General features: G+C 39.9%; 2 protein-coding genes and 1 long non-coding RNA gene across 4 annotated transcripts in view; 2 read left to right on the forward strand and 1 right to left on the reverse strand.

The window, feature by feature from the left end:
* Positions 1-4,257, forward strand: part of Ccdc73 (coiled-coil domain containing 73) — a 139,376-nt gene extending 135,119 nt beyond the window's left edge. The window contains exons 17-18 of the mRNA XM_087655159.1: positions 55-188; positions 3,553-4,257. Of these exons, the coding sequence (XP_087511285.1) occupies positions 55-188; positions 3,553-3,774 (356 nt within the window). The 3' untranslated portion in view covers positions 3,775-4,257. The remainder of the gene's footprint in view (positions 1-54; positions 189-3,552) is intronic.
* Positions 4,258-21,798, reverse strand: Eif3m (eukaryotic translation initiation factor 3, subunit M). 2 transcript variants are annotated; one of them, NM_001168523.1, is given in 11 exon segments: positions 4,258-4,448; positions 4,874-4,934; positions 5,874-6,017; positions 9,318-9,399; positions 10,024-10,123; positions 10,896-10,979; positions 17,218-17,312; positions 17,562-17,685; positions 18,325-18,463; positions 19,332-19,464; positions 21,693-21,798. In NM_001168523.1, coding segments are annotated over 11 exon segments (1,125 nt in total). In that variant the 5' UTR covers positions 21,735-21,798; the 3' UTR covers positions 4,258-4,327.
* Positions 21,799-21,866: 68 nt separating this feature from the next.
* LOC134486134 (uncharacterized) lies at positions 21,867-22,894 on the forward strand. Its single transcript, XR_015684539.1, has 2 exons — positions 21,867-22,057; positions 22,409-22,894. It is a non-coding gene; the product is annotated as an uncharacterized LOC134486134 (long non-coding RNA).
* The last annotated feature ends 1,139 nt before the right edge of the window (positions 22,895-24,033 follow it).

Below are 24,033 nucleotides of genomic sequence, written 5' to 3' on the forward strand. Positions count from 1 at the left end.
ACGAGTGTCTAGAGAATACAATTCAGTTGTTGTCATTTCCTGTTTGTCAATCAGATCCTATCAGCACTAGCAGAGTTGCTGACACTGTGAGTAACTGGAGCATCCATCTAGATCCCAAGGGACAGCCCAGTGAAGAGAGGAATGCAACTGCACAGACGGTTCATGAGTCTTCTTTTCCCACAGAACATGTAAGTCAATTAAAAATATTGCTGAGCAGACCTCAGTGAGCTAATTCTGCAGATATGTGTAGCACTGTGTCCATCTGGATACTATAAGCCCTAACTGATCTCCAGAATAATATCAAGAGGGCAACATGGCACCATTTTTCACAATTAAGGCTGATAGAAAACAGCAGGAAAAAGTCACAGTGTATAAATCATGTAGATACAAAACAGCCTGTTTGCGGGGACCAAGACACCATCTTATGTCCTCCTGTCACCTCAACTTAGAAACAGTGGGTTGAACACCCCAAATTTTTTACTAATAAGCCATCAAGCTGATTATTTTCATTTGTATTATTTTTAGAAAATGTATGAAAGGATAAAATCTCCATAATACAGTGATAGAATGTATGCATTAAACTGAGCGTTTGTAGAGATCAGATGGCATCTAGGAGCCCATTCATCATAAGAACAACTAACCATAGCTGACAAATTATTTGGCTAAATTTCTAAGTTTTATATCTTAGTATATACAACTTTACTCAGCAAGTCTGTATTGTTCGGTCTTAAAAAAACCAAAAAACAAATCCAGACCAGTATTGGTGTAAGTGTTCAAGGGTTCAACAGCCACTCGTGAGACTACGATAGCAACACGTTCTGCAGCTCTTTTGCTAACACCCCTAACCAATTTTTCAGCCATGGACCTCATTTCCATTTTTTAAATGAAAGAAACCTCAAATAAAACATGCTGTTCCTCTCACAGTAGTGAACTTGGCGCAAGGAAGCCTGACTTCACAAGCAGAAAGCAAGCTTTGGTCAGAATTGGACACATCAGTGAAGCTAAATCTTAACATAGCCTGCCTATCCTACCCTGTAGCATCTCAAGGGCCCGACAGAAATGTTCTCTCTCCCTTGAAGACCTGTTTTTGTAGTTAATCTCTAAGTTGTGTCTGATACCTATGTCCTACCAGCAGTTAATGTCCTCGGGATCCGCATTTAGACTTTTGTAACATTTTCAAAGAAACACGTTTACCACACATCCTGTACTTTATTTTAGATGAGGAAATAACACAAACGTGGAATGTCATTTAGATATAACCATCCATGGTGGACCTGCATCACACGTCCTGACTCGGTCCAATGTTGTTGTTCTCAACTTTTCATTATAGAAAAAGGCTCTAGACTTACCAGAGCATGTAAACTATTAAACTGTGTAACTATACACTACACATCAGTATCCCTCTAAGCTTTTGTTACTAGTTACCACATAATGTAGAGGAAAATCCAAAAAATCCAAAAAAATCCAAAGTAGAGCAAACCACAACTTTTAAAAGACTCAATCTCCTTTAAAGGTAAGGAAGATGGTAGGAAAGCAAAGCTATGCTCATACCTTCATAGTCTGTCTTTAAGCTGGAAGGCAACCTGGCCTGCAGTTAGAGCACTGACCTGGTGCTTTACACAAAGTTCACCTGTTATACATGAAAGGTGGGTGATGTTACTGGCAGGCAGGAAGCAGTAATTTTATTTTTCGCCATATTTGTTTCCCACACCAGTTGTTAATTTAGGTGTCAATCCAGTTTCTTTGTGGCTTCTAAGGGGTTTGCTTTTATTCTCCAGTTAGGTAGTCTGCTGCAATGCTAACTATACACAGAAGAGAAGCTGGCGAGGGCCCAGAATAAACAAAGCTGTTAGTTTACAGATCTGATCCCACAAAAGGTCTTGTGTCAAACTAGGAGAAATATGAGGTGGAAAGAGGAAGTGATGAGTCCTAAAACGACAAAAGAATGAGCAAAACTGTGCTGACAAATCTGGGGCAGCTGGACTAAAACCACTGCAGTGGGTTACAGTTGGTCAAACAGGCCAAGTTCACTAAGTTAAACTTGTCTCTATCACCGTGGCCAGTCACTGGGCTCACCCCTCCCACCATGGGAAGAATCCAAATGCCAATGCTCTGACTTTTTCTGATCAAGAGTTAAGATTTTGGTAAACTGCTAATTTGTGCTTGGATACCAGTGAAGCAAGTATTTTGGTGGCAAAATAAGAACACTAAATCAGTCAGGGTGTACACCTTTAATCCCCAGGATCAGACTCAGGAGGCAGAGGCAGGCAGATGTGGAGTTCCAGGACAGCCAGGGAGGGCTGCACTGGACACCGTGATCATGCAGCAGAGTCATTTACTTGAGCTAGAGCTAGAGCTAGAGCTAGAGCTAGAGTCTACTCCCCACCCTCACATGTGTGTTGTCCGTGTATGGGATTCGGGGATTGGTCGAGCTACGCTGAACAACAGCAGACATTAGCAGATGTATACACTTACGTACTTATGCCACATTTGAATTTTATAATTAGTAGTAGTGTCTAAAATCTTAAGAAGCTGAAGGGAAAACCAAGGTCTAGAACAGCTGAATAGGACTTTCCTGAATTTAGAGGTGGGTAGGGAATGACTACAGAATTTTAGGAAACATAGCAATTCTTGGGGGAACTTTGGTTTAAAAACACCTAAGCTCATTTTAAAACTCCATTACTCTCCACTAGAATGAGATAATGCTAGACACATGTCATGCTTACCAAAAGATCTTTGGTAATAAGCACCTTAATGTCGAGCACCTCAAAGGTTTTCACAAGAATCAACAAAAAATAGGCCCTGCTTTTGTGATAAGTGATTGTTTCCTTTTAAGTGGCTTACTCTAGTCTAAATCATGGGGCATGGAATATGATGGTGCTGTCTAATTTTTAAGACCAGAAAAAAATAATGTTTCCACTATAAACTGCTATGATCTAAATCTTAAAAAGGACTTTTAGATTTATAACAAGATGCTTACTATTATGTTAGAATATTAGGATTTTAATGTAAATTTTGTATTTATAAAATGTTCATAAACCTCTCACACCAAAAACACAGTAACCATTATCCTAAAGCTACCTAATTTTCTCTTTGAGAAAAAAAAAAAAGACTTGAAAATCTTATCAGAGGGCCTTTTTTTCCCCCCATAAAATCACTTCAGATTGTTTCCAGTGTTCTCTCTGGCTCTTCAAAACAGTTTGGAAGCCTGATAGAAAGGCCATTTTTAATTTTTATGTTTGAATTTCTAATCTTCTACTTTGACAGAAAACAGATATTTTTGGGAAAGCAAGATATGAAAGACAAACTGACAGTTATTTGTACAGTTTGAAATTTATTTCATCATAAGTTCAAGCAAGACCTTTCAGAAAATATCTGTGGAGTCCCTGGGACACAAGAACTACAACATAAGTCTGGGACTCACACTAGGGACTGTTACTGACAAAGTGCCCCAGTGATTCTGAGTCAGCCATGAGTTTAGTCTACACTAACTGCAGGGGTTCTGGATTTTACGTGGTAATTTTTGTGGTAAAATAAACGTGATCTTCCTAGGGGAAAGCAGAGCCTTTGACTTCAACTGTGCAACAAAGCCATTCCCAGACGAGCAAGGTTACAGACACCCTGGATCCATTCACCTTCTGTCCTGGTAGGAAAGACTGGCAGAGCCTTGTGATGAACCAACTAACTGAAATTGGAAAGTTACTAAGCTTAGAAAATGACAACCAGCCCAAAAGAAGAAAAGTAGAAGAAATGCTGGATAAAGTAATTGATTAAGTACTGATAAATGCTCTCATTAGTGAGGCTGATGCAGTGGGGTGAAGGACTGTTCATGTAAGTTTATAGCTGTCTTCACTTCAACTTTTTCTACTATAAGGAAGACCCCATCTTGTATTTGCAGAGCTTTGCTGTCAGTACCTAGGCACCTTCAACTTGTCTTCCCTTTGTTTATTCCCTTCAAAGCAGTTAGTTCCTTTTTTGTTATTATTATTAAATTCATTTATTCACTTTACATCCCAGTATCAGCCCTCCTCCTCCCAGTATCCTCTTACACAGATCCTTCCTACTCTACCTTTCTCTTCTCCTTTTAAGAGGTGGAGCCCCCCCTGAAGGTATCATTCCCCCTGCCCCCCCCCACTAGTTCCTTTCTTTAAAGACTTCAAATATGGTTAAGACTAAGTGGCCCTTTGAAATGTTAACTTTTTCCAGAGTTGGTGATATTCCTTAAAAATGAGAAAATAAATAGCCAGATTAGTCAAATTTCAGTTGATAATGTTTTACTATGACTTAGAACTTTTTCCCCCAAGAACAAAATTATTTGCATAAAAATTCAGGTATCTGAAAGACTCAAAAGGCTATTTTTCACTTTGTTCAAGTTCTGCTTCCAGGCATTAAGAGTGTCGTACAGTTGTTGCCACTGCTGTTTTCCAAATGTCCGATGTGTGCTGTGACTAAAAATTAAGAACAAAGTATTAATCAACCTAAGTGCTGAGTATTCTTCCAAAATACTACACAGTTGAACCTTCTTCAAATTAAAATAAGTACAATTTAGAGGTGAAGAGGATTTAAGCATGAGCTGCTTATTCTTAGGAACTCTTTTACCACATAGATCTCTTCTCAACGTCTATAAAGCAGACACGAAGTCATTAGTATTCTAGCCAGTACTTAGCCATTAAATGAAATGTGCTGGAAAATAGGACTCTTTCATTAAATAAGCTAATCACATTCAGTCTGAGCCTTAATAAAATTATGATAAACAGCCATGGTTTAACTATAGTCAACTGGTTAGAACACTACCTTGGTTCTCTAAACATTCAAGTGAAATAATCAGAACAAACTAAATTGTCCTACAGAAATAAAATATTGCAGGCCTTACCTGACAACTACTTTTCTTTGTGTCTGATCGATTTTGCAGTAGACCATTTTAGTTCTTACAGCTGAAAGAGATGTTTTTATGTGTTAGTTATATATATAATTTCTAAGAAAAACCAGCTGAGGTATGACCAAATTGACCAAAATAAAACTCGTACAGTGCTGGTAACATTATTTAAAAAACAAACAAACAAACAAACAAACAAAAAGCCCAGCTCTTTGAATCTAATGAAGAAAATGCAACCAGGAAGGAGGTTATGTAATTTAGTGTCTGATGACTGCTGGAACAAACTATTCAGTGTTATAATGTTCTTGCTGGAGATGCTAGTTGAATATGCAGGTGTGGTGACTAACACCTAGAATCTCAACATTTGGGAGGCTAGGAAGAGGGGAGTTGTTTTGAATTCAAGGCCAGCCTGGGCACAGTTTTGACCAGGTCAAAACAAAGAATTCTATTCTGTCCTATAGGAACTTATGGGGAGGATTAACTTTCAAATAATGTATTACTTTTTTAGATGACTACTGGAAACTTAAGATTATTAGAAACCAAGCCAAGTATAGAAACCAAGTTCTACACATTTTACTAACTATACAATCTTTCCAACTTTCGAAATTAAAAGGCTTCATTAACAGTTATATCACTCTACTTGCAGTAAAGTGTTTAACCCTTATGATCACAGGTAATGTGCATATTCCTGTCCTACTGGAAGATGTGGGTTATAATCTATGCTCTTTTGTTTTGAGACAGTTTTGCTATGTACCCTGGTTTACTTGTGGTACTTCTTCTACCTCAGCCTCCAAAATGTTCAGATTACAAGCATGCATTAGCACACCTAGGGAAACATCGGACAAAAAAACCAAAGCCATTTCATTCTACTACAAATAAATTCGATTATCCGCTATACACATCCACTCCCAAACAACCCAGTTTTATTAGCATAAGGCTCACTTCAAGATAAAATGATCCACATTATATTCTAGAAAGCCATGTTCTATTGCCTTACCATCAATAACAAATGCTTCAACATCATCAGCTCCAATCTGTAGCTCTTGCTGCATTGTATCAAAAGAAATCTCTTTGTTTTCCACTGCCATTCCCATAAAGGTGAGGAGTCTCATTTTCGCCATATTTTGCTCATGTAACAAGCCTAAATTACAGAACAGTGAACTCTGTTGAGTGTCCATGCAAGGCTTCCACAATCACACTTAAGCAGTTGTCACTATGTGTGAGCACTTACATACAGCAAACCTGACAAATTATATTTGACCTTATAGTACTTAGAATTTTTTCTAAACTATCATATTTTATAGTGATCAATAGAATACAGGTATTTAGGTCTAACATTAAGCATGGGCTACAAATATGTTTTTAACAGATATATATTTGATAAGGCCAAAGAATAAAATTATGTAAATAATTTAATATTTGTATCATAATCTCAAATGATATACACTATTACAAGCTATTAAGACCACAAAAACCTTTAGACCTGGAAGTAAATATAATAAACTATCTTCTTCTTCTTCTTAAATTAAAAAAAAAAAAAATCAAACCCAAAGATCAAGTATTGACTTATAGTCACAAAGTGGAAATTACAGCCAGAGAATTTAGGCCCATTACACAACAGCGTAAAAACTCAAAATAACCTAAATAATCTGAAGGTCTTTGGGGTTTTGGAGATAGGGTCTCGCTACAGAGTTCTGGCTGTCCTGGAATGTACCATACAGAGCAGGCTGGCCTCAAACTCACAGAGATCTGCCTGCCTCTGCCTCCCAAGTGCTGGGATTAAAGGTGTTGGCTGTTTGGATCTTTAACCAGCTGTAAGCAATGAATCACAGCTGAATGCTATGTACTCGTTTTGACAGCACTATATTAACAAAACAAGTTTTAAAAAGCAACATTATCTCAAGTGTATTGTAAGTTATTTAAGCACACATTAATAAAAGGACATAGCATTCGTGTATTAGTGGAAGACTAGGGAAGCCTGTTAATATAGGACATGATCATCTGTTAATTAGCTGTAATTGCGATACAGACTTCTGATTTGGCACAGATTCAACAAAAACATGACCATCATAACTCAAATGAATGAGGTACACAAGTAAGTATTGCTGAGTTTAATGTTAATCTGCAAGCATCAAAAAAAAATCAATTAGTGCACATTAACCCTAATTAACAAATGCAAATCGGATGGTGATTAACTTTCTGAAGCAAGAAGGTAGCAACTGGGTAACACCAGATTACATGAGGACATGTTAGGGCAATTTGGTTGACACAGATGATGATATAATTGGCCCAAGTTGTCAGTGTTAATTAAAAAAAATGTTTTGACAAACTGATGCCACCTGTGGAATGTAATACTTATTCAATAGCATTTCTTTTAAGGCATCTATAAAAAAGCAGATTTCTAGTTGAAGATGTTCAAAAACAAAAGGTAAACTAAGGAATATCTTTTCTAATTGGCATAGTAAATTAGCAGTTAGGAATTTGTTCCTATCAAATAATATTTAAAAATTCTCAATAATCCCTTAGCATTCTCAGTTATATGTGCATAAACAGTCCTCTGATTATGAAAACACAATGTGGAGGTTTCAAATTCTGAGGGTCTGATTAAGGTACACTTGCTCATGGAATAGGTGGGTAAAGCTATGTGCGGCCTCCACTCTCCCTTCTCCACTTTCTTGAGAAAGGGCTCTCACTGAACCTGATCTGACCACTCAGACTGCCTACTCTGCTGACCGTGAGATCTGCTGTTCTGCATGACCAGCACTGGTAACAGAAACAGACTCACCCAGCTTTTCCATGGGTGCTGCGATCCTACCCTAGTTCTCACACTTGCACAAGTACCTTACTTACTGAGACATCACTCTAGTCCCTAAAATACTCTTAAAATAGTTTACTGATACTCTTGTGCAGAACCCCTACTATAAATGAAAATATATCAAAGGAATGAAAATTATTCCTGGAACAAACTACATGAAATCATTTATTCAGCCTAAAAACCACATTTATAGCCATTACTTTTAAACAAGGAAGGAAATGTAGTCTTTAGGATCTCTGTAAAAGCAAACTATTATGCAGGGAAGCCTGAGTGACAAATCTGAAGGCAGCAGCGCTTTGGTTCATGAACTGGGCTCCCTTCCCAGAGGAAGGCTCAGGGCTCTCCATCGTATTTCAATTTTAAAGTTATAAAAAATCTAATTTTATGGAAACATTTATTCATTACTAATATGTCAAAACCTTAATGCAGTAATAAAAAAATGTGCATCATTGAGCAATTTCTGCATTGTCACTGACCCTTGTCTTAAAATGCTGCAATATAGAAAACGCAGTTTTAATGCATGCAATAGCTTATGAACCAGTGCTCCTTTGAAACAGTCAATTACACATTGATGGGGGAGTGTCAAAGTGTTAATTACTACTCCTTTTGCCTTGGTGCGTAAATAAAGAGGTTGCTGACATTAACATTCCATCACACAGCTTCATGCCACAAAGCAAATTAACTGGGACAGAATGTGGTTTTCTGGGTCTAGTGCACCTGGCAAAGTATTCTACAGACATTTCATGCATCCATCTAATCTTGGTATATTTCAAACATTGTATGTTCAAGTAAGTCAACCTTCCCCCAAACCAATGGCTGTACAAAATGTACAGGTGACAGGAATAAAGTTGACCAAACTACAAAGTTTGTTCAGTCAAGTAAATTCCAATAGTCCTCTTTAGTATCCACATCTCACACAGCCAATAAGGTTAGTCACTCCATTTTAGTATGAAACACAGAACAACCTCTACTGTATTTTAATTGCTACCTACCAGAAAAATAAAGTCCCTTTATTTCAGCTGACTTAAGCATTCAAACAAAACTAAAAAAACTAGTGGTTTAAGAACATTTAAAACCTGTTCAAAGGCTAGCAAGATGACTCAGCCTGGAAAGACACTTGCTACTAAGCCCAACAACCTGAGCACGATACCTGGAACCCACACAGTAGGAGATGCGCACACACCCACACCAATAACAACATTTTAATAAAACTACAAAACCGAAGAAACCAAAAGAACATCAAAGACAAAATCAAGACTTCTTATGCTGTCTTCAAAATGTAGTTCAGAGAACTTTCTTTACTGTGTAAATACCAGTACACATTCATTTTGGCAGTAGACTCAACCATATATGGAATATTATTTATTAAAGGGGAGTGAAACCTGATATAATTCTGCAACTATGGTTTATACACATTAGCATGTATCTAAGCAATAATGTAAAAATATGTGTGTGTGTGTGCGTGTATCTCATTCGAAACCATTAGCCTTTCATCATCAAATCTTAAAGCTTTTAAAATAAGTACTTCTATGCCAGGTGTGATGGCTCCATGCTCATTCCTGTCTCTCCCTCAAAGAAAAAAGAAAAACAAATACAAAACCAACCCAATCAATAACCAACACTTACCAAGTGAATCTATGAAGTCTTTGTTATTCTGATAGAACTTGACATATGATGCCAATTTAGCACTCACGAAAATGGTCAATAACTACAGAGATAAGAGACAAAATAGTATCAAGACAGAAGCTAAATGAACACTCGGGATATCTTATAACTTCTAACAATAATTCTCTATATTTAATGTAGAAGCCTTTATCAGCATACTGCCCAAACACCATCTAGTTCATTTTAAAAAAATGTACCAATCAGGAAGTACACTGAGCTCCAAGCTACTTTAGCCCGAATGGAAAACAATATAAAATAATCGTACTTCAAAGCTATGAACATGGGGTTGGTTTGTTTGTTTCTGGAGAATGTCTTGCTATATCACATTGGTCTTGAACTTGTGATCTCCTTGCCCCAGCCTCCCAAATGCGGGCTATTTGACCAATACTTGGTAATGACCAATACTGGCTATTGGGTTTTTTTATTTTAATTTGGGGTAGTGATATTAAGTAATAAAAAGAAATGTGATTAGCGAAGTTTGAAATGGCCAGGCCAAGACAGAAGATAAAGGAACAGTGTTCAGTGGATGGAGAAAGCTCTGTTCCCAAAGAGAGGGTAGGATCTCTCCAGTAACCTCCTGCATGAATACAAAACAAGGCAGGACTGCTACTTCAGTATGTAAGACCCGGGAGAGAAGACTATTCACATCAAGAGAGAAACTACTTACATCATGGATAAGCTCGCCTTCCAAAAATTTGACTGGCTTCAGAGTAAGAAGATGGTCAAAAAGAAAGGCATTTGGATCCTTCAGTGCCCGCACAATACACCTTGGTAAGAAAACAGAAAGTAAGCGAGCCCTGAAATCCTAGCTTGTTGCTGATTATTTCATAGATCACAAAATCTACTTAATTTGGTAATCTAAATTCAATATAGGATGAACAGGATATAAATTCAGGTTAAAATAGGTCAATACTATTTTACTGAGGGTGTGCTCTGACAACTGTAAGGCAACAGCAACAAACAGCTCACTGTTCCCATGACCGCCTACCCTTACAGCAACCTAACACTGTTCTCATGGCCATCTCAGAGCTCATGAAAGACATATGAGAAAAACAAGAAACTCAACTAGCAAATGCCAATTAAGTTCTGTGGTAAAAGCTTAAACACTGGCAGTCTAACTCCAAAGCAGGAACCTCTGCCGTGTCCAAGTATACATTCAATAACATCCCTTTACAGAAATTTCATAAAAACCTAATTTTAGCCTCATTTTATGTTAATGACACAGCACAAAGTCCTTTTCTCACTAGCAAATGGCTAAATTTTGCCAAGTAACAAACTTTCTTCCCTCTATATACCCTATCAAGAAAAACTGACCCGAGAGTGAGTTCTAATTCTTTGGTTATACTTATTAGCCTCTAACAACACAAGCCTGTACAATAAACACCAAGTGCTGTTTCACATGCAGTATTCACCCTGAACAGGCTACTGACCAGCTCTGGCCTGCTAGCTGTTGCAGAGGTTACGTCAGGTGCTGCACTGAAGTCTAGCTCATCTCTAGGTTGATGGTTAAGTGCTCACTGGAGCAATGCTCAGTATTACCTGTGGGCATCAACTCGAGCCTGGGAAGCATTGTCTTCTGTGTAACTCCCAAGCAATTCCACCATGACCTTTGAAGCAGCATCACTAAAAGAGAATCATTTCAATGGTCTGAATTTGGTAATCACTCTCTACTAAAAATACTTACCGATACATACATGAAACAGTGACCAAGATGGCTATTTATTTAAAAAAGAAAAAAACCTCACAGAACCTGTCAAATAACTGAGGAAAAATAACAATTAAATACTATGAAGAAAATAAAAGGCAAGGGAAAAAAGTAAGGGCAAAAGTGGGGGTGACTTTATAGTCTCTAAGGTATGTCAGGTATGAGACCCTAAAATAGAAAATCTCCCTTGGCCCTCTAGTCTTTGCTATAAAACAAGCTAAGGCGGAAGGCAGGGCAAGATGACTTGCCTGGCAAAGGTATAATGGCTCACGATAGGCTGTTAGGAGAGCAGAGCTGTTGAGCCAACATCAAGCATTTAAATCACTGCTTAGAATAGCTTTCTGATATAAGTTATCCTTAAAATTATGTGGACAGTCAATCTTTACTATCATAAAAGGGGTAGAATAACTAAGCACATTTATTCAATTTGGAGGCTTATATACACGCTTATCCTGGCTGGGGATGTAGCTCAATGGTAAAGTGCTTGCGAAGTCCGTGAAAGGCTCTGGATTCTATTCGCAGTACCTCCAAAAAATAAGCAACCAAGCCCAGCAATATTGTTGCCCTTTCTTACTTCCTTTAATTTGATGAATTTTCAGCTAGTTCAGAAACTGTTGCTAAGCTGAGGAAAATTGGGCTTCCCCACTTTTTCTAGAAATTGTTTCCCTTCCTAACTGCTGGGAACTGTGTTTGCCTTAGTTCAATGATGCATGTATATTATATACAGATGGAAAATGTTAAACATAGGCATGTGAGGTGGTTTAGGTCTAAGGCATTTGCTGCCAAGCCTGATAACCTGGGTTGTCGTGGACGCAAGCATGTACGTACGTATGTACATGTATGTGTGCGTGCGTGCGTATGCAGTTATGTGGCATTTAACATCTTGATACACAGTGCTATACTATAATACAGAAATCCAAAGGAAAGCATTAAGAAACTCATGTACTACCAGAGATAATTATCTATTCGCCATTCCAGGCACACTATATCTTCTAGTCTTAGCAACCACAGTGTATTTCAATCTAGTACAACTACAAGTCTTTTTATTAAATATCAAATACTCCATTTAAAGTGTACAGCATGACATATGACATATAAGGGTTTAGCTAACTAGCATCATTTTTTAAAATGTAGGCATGCACATGCTACACAGACATACATGCAGGCAAAATACCCACACACATTTAAAAAAGTCTAAGAAGTAGACCATTCTGGGGCTGGAGAGATGGCTCAGTGGTTAAGAGCATCAACTGCTCTTCCAGAGTTTCTTCAGAGAAACTGAGTTCAATTTCCAGCACCCACATGGTGGCTCACAGCCATTTGTAATGAGATCTGATGCCCTCTTCTGGTGTGTCTGAAAATAGCGACAGTGTACTCATATGCATAAAATAAATAAATCTTAGCAACTTCTTAGGTAAGACAGTAAATGTTTTTGAATATTTTGCAAGCTAATGGGTCTCTATTCTATCAATTCTTGGCAAAGACAGCTTGAGAATGTGCACATGAACAGGCATAGATATATACCAGTAAGTTTTCATATACTGAAATGTGGATTCTATATAATGTTCATGTCATGGAACATTACTCTTCATATGGCTTTCTCTCACTCAACCACTTAAAAATGTTAAAACATAGGCATGTGAGGAGGTTCAGGTTTAAGGCACTTGCTGCCAAGCCTGATGACCCGAGTCTGATCCTTGGGGTTCACATGGTAGCAGGAAAGAACTGACTCTCCTAAGTTGTCCTGTGGCGTCTGCCTGTGCACCAAGGCACATCTATAGAGGCCCCCCCCCCAAAAAAAAAAACAATCACCATTCCCCTTATAAGTCATATATAAGCAGGTACCAGCTCCTGTGTTGACTAGAAAATGCATGGTGATCAGGACCGGATAAAAGTCCCCTTGTCTATGGTGTGGAAAACAAGAATATGACATAGGTGCAATGTGTGTGCAAGAGACGCACTGAGAGACTATATAAGCAGTTATTGTAGTCTGTCACTATACACTGATGAGGTAGCTTTTCATTATTCACTAAGCACAGTAGGTGAGACTTTATGCTGGAAATGTGCCACATTAAGGATTTCATAAAAGAGCAAAACAAATGAAAAAAACTATATAACATGCTGAAATTTCAGAGAAAAATCATGCTCATCAGAGAACACAAAAGACTACTTTGAAGAGTGCTGTAACAAGACAAACAATGGTGATGTTTGTAGACACAGCACTGGAAAGGCAGCTATAACTAGGTATGGTGATCACAGAAGATGGAGAGAGGCAAGTGAGGATGAAATCATCATCATGACATTTACTGATAAGGAACAGAAACTAAGAAAAGAAATGTCAATTCATTTTTATTACACTGAGTTTATGGTGCCATGGGCTATACACGTAAGCTCAAACAGAAAACATTCACACATATAGATCTGAAGACTCTTGTAAAGCAGCTTGGGTTACAGACATGAATTTTTATTCAAAAGATGTGAAAAAGGGCCTGGAGCGATGGCTCAGAAATTAGGAGCATAAACTACCCTTGCAGGGCACTAGAAGAAAGAGCGCTTACACGCTTACAAAGAGACCCAGAAAGTGTCACACTGCGGAAACGTTTAGCAGGCATATCCTCACCAGTACAAGCTAGTACTGGACAGAGGCTCACATCTCTGCCTCTTGTAGCCACTGCTTGGCCATGATGAAGTTGGCAACAGCCACTCATCTGGTTCATATATACAATTACCTACTGGCAACTGTTATAGTAACAAGTCTCTCCCTTCGTGATGTGTTCTAGTGCAGATAAAACTAAACATTAAATATATTATATTCCTGCTAGCAAGAGATGGGGAGGAGGGCTACTAGCTACATAGAAGGCCAAGAAGGACCTTCCAATACCTAGGACCACTGAGTAACATGAGGAAGGGGAGCCACGTAGATACCTAGGCAGTATTCTGGGGAAACTCAGTGCCATGGGACTAGAGTTGGTTTTGTCCTGTTTCTCTGAATGAAGCCCGTGGAGTGTTCTCTCTAGAGGAGAAACAGTCTGATCATCCATATTAAGTATAACTTTCTGGCAGCTGTGTTAAGAAAAAACAGTTTGACAAAGATCAAAACAAGGACTAGTTAGTAGGCAATTTAAAGAAAGAAAGGACAGTGGCTTAGACTATAGACTTAGCAATAGAAGTGACATGCTGACTTTAGATTTATTCAAAGCCAAGAGGGTTTGTTGATGGATATTAGACAGAGAGGTCAAAGATGAATTCTAAATTTTGGCCTTAATCAACTGGAAAAATGGAGATGGTAATTTCTTGAGTTCAGGGGGTTAAAAAATCTATGGTTAACTTAGAACTATCAAGTTTAAGAAGCCTTTGATACACTCTATGGGAGATGTTAAATAGATGTTAAATCATCAATGTGTAGATAACATTTAAGAATAAGAAAACTGCTCTAGGCAGCAGCACTCTTAGAGACATTTGAGGGAGCAAATGGAGCTGCTGCGACTGGGGACTGGTCATGTTAGCTGGTCAGGGCACAGGTGCAGGTCCAAATGCCAAGTGTGCTGCAGGAAATATAAACTACCAACGTAAAGCACAAGCCCACCCAAGGTATACTAGGTCCCTGGCACCTCATAATACAGCAAGCAAGCAAACCACAGAGAACAAACGCAAGAGAATAGTAGGACAGAGAGCTGTGACCAAGAGAAGGATACCAGGGGGAGCCTCAAAACCCACTGTAGAACTGTTTCAAGGAGAGTAAAACTGAGGCCTGTGAGATGGCTCAAAAGGCAAAGGTACTTTGCCCTGCAAAGTGGCATCTGTTGAAGACCTTCAGAAGCCAGGGAAAGGTGGAAGAGAGAAATGAGTACACCAAGCTGTCCTCTGTCATTCACTCACTCCAATGCCCCTCCTGCACACGCCCTGCCCCCACACTAATAATACAACTTTTTAAAAAGAGAAAAAGCGCTCAGCTGTGGTTAAGCATTTTGTAGTATGCAGACACCAGGACATACCCAGTAGTCCTGGTAGATGGCACTAACCCACTCCGTCTCTCTGAGAATAGCTCTAGAGCTCACCATTTCCTTTCCACACTGAGAGCCAATCATGCAATGGTAAGAAATCCCCCAGAGAGGAAGTATCAACTCCAGCAAGCACCTTACACTCACAGGCAATCACGACACCCATCACCTAAAACCACTGCGTTGGAAAAAAAAAATCAGTTCCTAAAGGCAAGCTTAAAATTGAAAGGGCAACGGGGAAGATAGTCCTCCTCAACATTAATAAGATTTTTTGTAGTAATGAGACCTTTAAATCTCCATATATAATGTCCTTAAGAACCTGAGGTAAGGAGTAGTAGGGTACTGTTTCCATTTTGAATTACTACAGCTACACTAAGCAATCTATTCTGCTCAGGGCCATACAAAAAAACTCAAGATCTGAAGCCCAGAAGCCTGAACCCTCAGCCTGTACACTAAAATGCATGTGTCTTTTATTGTCAGCATGTACTCCTTCTGGAAGTCTTCAAAGTAAACTACTTCCTCTCAACCTTTTACTGCCAACTGGTTAAAACGTTGTCACAACCAGGCCAGCACAGAGTAAACTACCTACTGCTCTTGAATACAGACTACAAAAGTAAGCACTGTTTGCTTATTATAAAACACATAAAAAAAAAACCCCAAAAACCTTTCACACCAAAATCACATATCTTCTTGTAATTTTTCTTAAACAGTATGAAAATATTTACCATGTACCACATAACAACTGAATTAATCTTGCCAATACTAGCACTAAAAGCTATTATGAAATTTGTGTAAGGAAATTAACTGAAGAGTGTAGTGTTTGTTTTTAGAAGCATTAAACACGTAAGAAAAAGCTAGGTAAACTGTGGGTTGATGTCTATATGCAGGTGAGGGCAGGTACACGATAAGGTAAGGCCTGTGACTGGGCAATGAAAAAGAGAGGTGGGCTGAGAATTTTGGAGACAGAGAGGACAGAGGGGGGAGAAGGAAGGAAGGTGGAGGAAGAGAAGGATGACCGTGTGGCTTTAAATAGCCACAGGTAGCTATGACTACCTTATAAGGGTTCTAGGATAATTTCTCTTTCTCTTATCTAGATAGGAAATTTATATCAATATCAACTGGCTCAGAGTTTATTGTGTGGATGTTTTGTGGGGTGAGAATTTACTGATATAAATCTGATTGATAAATTACAAGCCTCTAGAGTTTTGATTTTGCCAGGTTACTGGGAATTGTGACCATAACCAAAAGGGGGGAATGGCTGCATGGGGCTGGTGTGGCAGCGGCCAGCCATGGGAACATAGCAATCCTGGGGCAAGCATGGAGGCAGCGAGACAGATGGGGCCAGGGTAGCAGGCCGTAGTGTGGGATAGTGCTTCCTTTTTTAATATTTCCCACAACATAAAGTAGCTAGGGTTAGCTTTCATTTAGACAATCATACGACATGGCTCACTGTTTGCAGGCACCTAAAGCTAGGATACTGAATAGAAGGTATTTTGGCCAGTGGGTTTGATGAGTTAACAGAGAGAAGCCTTTACAGCAAGACCTTGCCAGAACCCAAGAATAAAGAACTCATTTAATTCTGTGGTTCTCAGCTCAGAATAACTTCTCTTTCTCAGAGCCCACACCACCTCTTAATGAAAATGACAGCATCATCCTGGTACTATCAAAATATTAAATAACCTGTTTAACATATATACAGCTTTGGAGTTTACAACTGTTTTTTTTTTTTAAAAAACAAAATCAAGTTTTGCTTTCTGAAAAGTTTAAAGATGAGAAAAAGAAATTAAAAAAATTTTTTTAAAGGACAGGGACTTATGTACCCCAGGCTAGTCTTAAACTCACAATGTATATACCTCAGAGGATGGCTTTGAACTCCTAGCCCTGCAACCTCCCCAGCACCAGGATCAGAGGCACACCCTACCACACCTGGTTTTAAGTGGTTCCAGGTATGGTACTCAGGGCTTCCCTTTCCCCGCACTCTACCAATTACACTACCTCTCCAGCTCTCTACTAGTTAAGCCTTTAACTTAGGAGCTAAAGATTTCTGATAGCTATGGAGAACAAAGTAAAACTACTAGCTTAACTTGTCTTCAAGAATCATGCCCATCTACTTAATAAACAACTGGGATTCAGTCACTGCAGCATTTCTGAATACCTTTTCTTACAATCCACGAGCGCCTCATAGAGAAGTCTTAAGAGGGTGTGTTTCTTTTCAGTGGTGAGCTTCCAGTCAGAGATCCACTTTCTCACCTGCGTGATTTATGAAAGGAGAGAATTTATTAACAGAGCCGAGCAGCATGTATTCAGTTTAGTGCACTCAGCATCTAGGAGAAGGGGCAGGAGGATCGGTTCAAGTTCACCCACAACCACACAGCAAGTCTGAGTCTATCTGGGCTATAAAAGCTCCTGTCTCAAAAACTATATCCCACACTTCCCCAAAGGAGAAACAAAGTCAAGTCCAGGACACACAGCTGCTGCTATCTTAACTAGAACACTCACTTGGTCCAGTTCCGTTGGGATGTACTGGATGGCCCCACATGATGCCGCCACTTTGATGAGGCTGCAGTACACTGTGTACCTTACAGGAGTATTCTTGTCCATCCCATGGAAAAGGTTGCTGAGCCTGGTTGACAAACAACCAAAGAACTAATTGAGGTTATCTGCTCTTACCACAAATACAAGGCAGCACTAATAATAACTTAGTTTTACAAAAGAGGGAACCTGGACACAGAAAGGTTGAGTGACTGCCCAAGACAGAAAGCTGCTGACAGTCCAATTCCAGAATTCCTTCTAACAATCACAATTTATACCATACAAACAGTCCTTTGAATGCCATTTCTTTAAAAAAAAAAAAAAAAAAGTCTGGAGAGATGGCTCAGTGGTTAAGAGCACTGACTGCTCTTCCAGAGGCCCTGAGTTCAATTCCCAGCAACCACATGGTGGCTCACAACCATCTGTAGTGAGACCTGATGCCCTCTTCTGTTGTATTTGAAGACCAGAGTGTACTCATATACATAAAATAAATAAATAAATAAATCTTTAAAAAATAAAATTAAGTTTTTATTATTTTAAAGTGTGTGTGTGTGTGTGTGTGTGTGTGTGTGAGAGAGAGTGTGTGTGTGTGTGTGTGCAGGTGCACAGGTGCCAGCAGAGACCAGAAGTCTTGGATCCCCAAAAGCTGGAGGTATGGGGAGCTGAGCATCTGCCATGAGTGCTGAGAACCAAACTCAGGTACTCTGCAGTCTTGCAGTCTTAAACTTACAATTGTAGTCTCAGAGATGGGCGTTCGCCTTCCCGGAACTTGACCAACTTTTCACACAGACTTTCAATCAATGCTTCTTGCTTGTCTGGTTCCAGGATCAACAGGAGGGACACCACACTGTTCATCACACTTTCAACATCTACACAGGCATCAAGAGCACAATCAGCAGACACAATGTTCAGCACATCTAATTTGGCATGTACGTCTAGTGTTTCAATACAAAGATGCTTAAAATACATAGTTTGGCTATTGTGAAAGTTTGAGAAGACCTTGATTTCAGGGAGAGCTTTAGTATACAGCACCCATGAATTAACATGTCACCAGCACCACTTACTGAAGAGCCACATTCAGAAAGCAGGTGAGTGATTTACATGCCCACATGTTTTCTTTTACGGTTTTTATTGGCATAATATCCAATCATCATGAAATTACTAGCTGAGTCAGGATGTCTCAACTGAAGAAAATTTTGTACCTCAGGTAGAGAATTATTTAGAAATGAAGGGCTGTTTAATTCCTAGCTGGTTAACTCCTTTTCAAGATTACAGATATTAACTGCGCTCAAAATTTAATCCTCATACTGTAACAAATACTTCAGAGTTCAGAGTACATAAACTCTAGCTGTATCTCAATAAATGGGGAGCACTCTAAAAAGTAAATATTACTTGAAATAACACCCTCTTCAGTTCATTTAAAAACCATCAGCATCTAGTATATGTAGAAACATGTGTGTGTGTATGTCAAAAGGTTTCTGCAGAATGGCTTGCTTTACAGGTCTAACAGAAAAAAAAAACCTGAAATTATATGAAAAGATTACATTAAAAACTGCTTGAAAATATTTAACTAAAAAATATTTTCATAATGCATTTTTTATTGTATTTCTTTCCCCTCCACACTGCTTAAAAAATCTTAAAAGTCTCAAACCAAAGTATATAACTGACAAGAAAAATTTTAAGGTAGAGTTCTCTTATGAGAACTAGTAAGAAATACTTTGAAGAATTAAAACAAACCTTTATCATCTTCCTTCAGACACACATCACAGGCTTCAATAATCTGAGCTAAGTCTACATGAAGTCCACCTTCCGAGTTCTCTTCTGAGATCTCAGCTCCTTTTGATTTCAGATAAGCGCGAAGTTCAGCGGCCTATGAATCAAACAGGGTTGCTAAATCTCTAAATCCACTTGTAAAACTGACATGACAAAACATAATGTCAAACCCATCTTCCCTGCTTGCAAAGTTAACATCCAACTGCTAACTCAATTGCCCTCAAATTGTGTTGATTCCTCCCCCCTATCTACAAAGTCCATGCAGGCACACAGTTCACAAAGATCACATTTGGTTTCCAGTCACCTGTATCCACTGGACTTCCAGTCTGTAGCAAATGCTTCTTCCTTATTTAACCTAAGTAGTTTCCAATGGGAAGGATGGGGACTAAAGAGAAGTCAATCTGACTTGGCAAAGTCGAAGGGTTTTTTTTCCCAATAAATGAAATTTTTATTGCTGTCTAATGTATATATAAATAGCACTACTAAAAATCAGTCATCATCCAGACAATAGGCTAATCATTTCCTAATAACTTGAGAGCCATTTGACACAAGCATTTTGGGAGATACCAATATAAAAAGATAATGCCTGTCAGTGCAGCCTGCATTAAAATGTTTGTGTATCAAATTGGATGCAGTGTGTAACAAGTATCTTAAAATGTAACGTGGCTCTCTGAGTCGGAAAGCACTTTTGGTACTATCAAAATAATTACTAAATTAAATCATTTGGATGTTTCCTACTTTACTTCCTAATTATGATCTTTAGTTACTTTTTCCTTTGATGGTTTGACATTCATACAGTGAAACATAAATGTAGATGACTTTTACAGCAAATACAATAAAAACCTAAAACAGTAGAGTATAAAGTATTCCTTTAGAAAATGCACAGGTGGCAGGGTGAGGTGCTGGGCGATGAGGAGCTGGGCGGCGAGGTGCTAGACAGTGAGGTGCTGGGCAGTGAGATGATGGGCAGGGCAAGGGGCTGGGCAGTGAGGTATTGGGCAGGGTGAGGTGCTGGACAGTGAGGTGTTGGGCAGTGAGATGATGGGCAGGGTGAGGTGCTGGGCAGTGAGATGATGGGCAGGGTGAGGTGCTAGGCAGGCTGAAGTGCTAGGCAGGCTGAAGTGGTGCACAACTGTGGCCACAGACCTTGTGGCAGAGGCAGGGAGATCTCTATAGGTTCCCGGCCAGCCAAGGTTTAACAAACCATAGTGAAACATTTCCCAAAAGTCAAAAGGGGAAGCAGGAGGAGGGGATAGAAAATGCACGGATGTCAAATTATCTGAATAAAGCCAAAAGAACCTTGGGGGAAATAACCAACATTTTTAATCCCACAAATTTATTTAGCTACCTCAGAAACCAAACAAACCCGTAGATCTGATGGAATTATTTTTCCAAACAATAGCACAGTAATTTCATATAGAAGGTGGCATGGCATTATAAAAAAGGTTATTTTGAAAACTTGTGTCATATTAGAAAGAACAAAACACAAGAAATCATTTTTTTCTTTATGACACAAATATATAATCTAACCAAGATTTAAAGGAAGCATTTGTTCACTTCCTGCTTTACAAACCTTTTTCTAAGAATTAGTAAACGCTTAATGTTTTTATACCATTCTTGCTGACCACAAGACACTCGACAATGTGGTCAAATGACAAGAAAGTCTCTATTCATACCCTGGATAGATAAATACTAGTTAATTCCTGGGAACTCTAGCTACCATTGCTATCAAATACTCTTGTATCCTATGTGTGCATAGCTTCCTCTCCTTCTTGTTTAACATATGGAACCCTAAGTTTCTGTCAGCGTGAGAATGCAAACGACAAAAATTTTGGTTATAGAAAATTAAAAGACTGTCATCCCAGCAATTAAACTTCTGTAACAAGAAAAACAAGAAGTCATCTGTCTTGTACACCTTAGTGTAAACCCCAATTAGTGAACTTCAAAGTGTCCAGGATGGCCGGCCAGATGCTTTTGCCTCACAGCGGGTTTGGGACTGACAGGTGGGATTATGGGAACAGAAAACACGAGTCAACAAGTAAAATACAGGCCACTCTCGCCTGTGGCCCACTAACATCCACATTTAGACGCTCAAAGTTGCTTCTCCCGGCTACACGCGAACTTCGCAGACACCGTTCCGGGTCCGCGGAAAGTTCTGGGTCGACATCTGCGACTCCGGATAAGTCCCGACGCCCACCGGGCCCGCGTCCGGACCGTCGGCCGCGCACGCGCCGAGACCCAGGTTAGGAGAGCGCGCTCCCACCTCATGGGCTCGGTCCCGGGCATCTCCCGCACCCACCGCCCCGCGGGTCCCGCAACGTGCACCTGGTCTTCCTCGCTGATATCGATGAAGGCCGGGACGCTCATGGTGAAGGCCTGGCTGCGGAAGACGCTCCGCTCCAGAACCACGCCGACCGGAAAAGGAGCGGTACCACACGGTGTTACGCACAACCGCTTCCGGGTCAGCCTGATGGGGCGGGTTTCGTGGGCGGGACCCGCAATTCTACTTCCTCCCCGCAGCCTCTAGTCTAATTCTCTGCTTTAGCTGTTGCCCGGCTCTTACCTGAAACCCTTCCCTCTCCCCAAAAGTGGGTTGGGCTGAAGTGTCCTTTGCCCGCTGGCTGCCTGCGGGTCAAACTGTGCTTCAGGCAGCTATGGGACCCTACCTCGGCCAAAGCTTCGGGAACCTAGTGAGTTCTGACGACTCTGGGAGCTTTCCAGATGGCTCCTTTCCCCTAAAGCCTTGGAAGTTTTTGGGTTTTTTCTGTTATGTTTCAACCCAGTTTGCTGGTCCATTTGCTAGGCAGTGTTTCTAGCTACTTAAGGGTGACTAGTTTTCAAAGAATGCTCCCACTTAACTAGTAAGGACTTATCCAGAATACATACCTCAGTGGGTGTTACTCAGTATTGTTAGGAATTGATTCCAGGATCCCTTCTCTAAGGATGCCATAATCTATGGTGCTCAAGACCCTTATATAAAAATGGCATAGGACACTTAAAATACCCAATCCAATGTAAATTCTGTGTTCTTTGTTTTCTAGGGAATGACAAAGTCTGCATATTCAGTACAGATGTTTCCAGAATACTTTAGTGTGCAGTTGATTGAATCTGGATGCAGAACTTGGAGCCATGGAGGACCAAGAACGTTGAAAATGCAACAATAAGGGGAAATGCAATTTAAAAGTGGGCTGAAAAGTAAAGACAGACTTTATTAGAGAATATACACATGGTATCCACAGTTGCTAGAATGCCCCCATTAAATGGCCTGTCAGGTATTTTCTTCTTTAATGATTGACATGGGAGGGCCTAGCCCACTGTGGGTGGTGGCACCCTGGGTAGGTGGCCCTGAGTTGTATTGAAAAGCAAGCCAAGCTAGCTACAAGGAGAAAGTCAGTAAGCAGTAAGTACAGTACGCCTGTGCTTCAGTTCCCACCTCCAGGCTCCTGCCTTGGGTTCTTGCCTTGACTTCGCTAAGCAATGGAGCTTAGCCTAAAAGTTGTCCAATAAAGTGAACCCTTCTTCCCCAAGTCATTTTTGGCCATATTTTATCACAGCAATGGGAAGCAAACTAAGGCAATCTTCCTGGAATGCTGGGTTACAAAGTAGGATGAGCAAGGAAAAAAAGAGAGACTGCTTGAACAGAGGGGAGCAGATTTCCGAGGGGTAGGGGGAGAGGCTGTAAGGGAGAGTGGGGCAGTGAGTCAGAACATGTCAGAATGGTCTCAGGGTTTTAGGCTGGCCCGGGAAACGTTATTATACCAGTTAGCTAGGCCACAGCCGGGCACTGACGCTGGAGCAGAGCCGCTCGCCACAGCAATCTTTGCTCTGAATTTTGAAAGGTGACATTTTCTCTGAGATTAATATTTTTCAACTATGCTCTCATTTTCTTGATGAAAATTTGTTTTGAACATTAATGTTGCCAGCTTTTTCTTCAGTATTTATTTTAACTCACCAGTAAGTCTTTCTTTAAAAATGCATATATTTTGTTGAATATTTTAAAACCCTATTTTAACATTAGTCCCATCCCCCAGTCCCTTTTTTTTTATTTTACTCCTTGCTATATTTTAATACCAAAGTTGTCTGAATTCTTTTTTTTATTAACTTGAGTATTTCTTTTTTTTTTCTTTATTATTTTTTTTTCTTTTCTTTTTATTAACTTGAGTATTTCTTATATACATTTCGAGTGTTATTCCCTTTCCCGGTTTCCGGGCAAACATCCCCCTCCCCCCTCCCCTTCCTTATGGGTGTTCCCCTCCCAACCCTCCCCCCATTGCCGCCCTCCCCCCATAGACTAGTTCACTGGGGGTTCAGTCTTAGCAGGACCCAGGGCTTCCCCTTCCACTGGTGCTCTTACTAGGATATTCATTGCTACCTATGGGGTCAGAGTCCAGGGTCAGTCCATGTATAGTCTTTAGGTAGTGGCTTAGTCCCTGGAAGCTCTGGTTGCTTGGCATTGTTGTACTTTTGGGGTCTCGAGCCCCTTCAAGCTCTTCCAGTTCTTTCTCTGATTCCTTCAATAGGGGACCTATTCTCAGTTCAGTGGTTTGCTGCTGGCATTCGCCTCTATATTTGCTGTATTCTGGCTGTGTCTCTCAGGAGCGATCTACATCCGGCTCCTGTCGGCATGCACTTCTTTGCTTCATCCATCTTGTCTAATTGGGTGGCT

Source organism: Rattus norvegicus, chromosome 3 (genome assembly GCF_021556685.1).
Source record: "Rattus norvegicus strain SHRSP/BbbUtx chromosome 3, alternate assembly SHRSP_T2T, whole genome shotgun sequence".
NCBI lineage: Eukaryota > Metazoa > Chordata > Mammalia > Rodentia > Muridae > Rattus > Rattus norvegicus.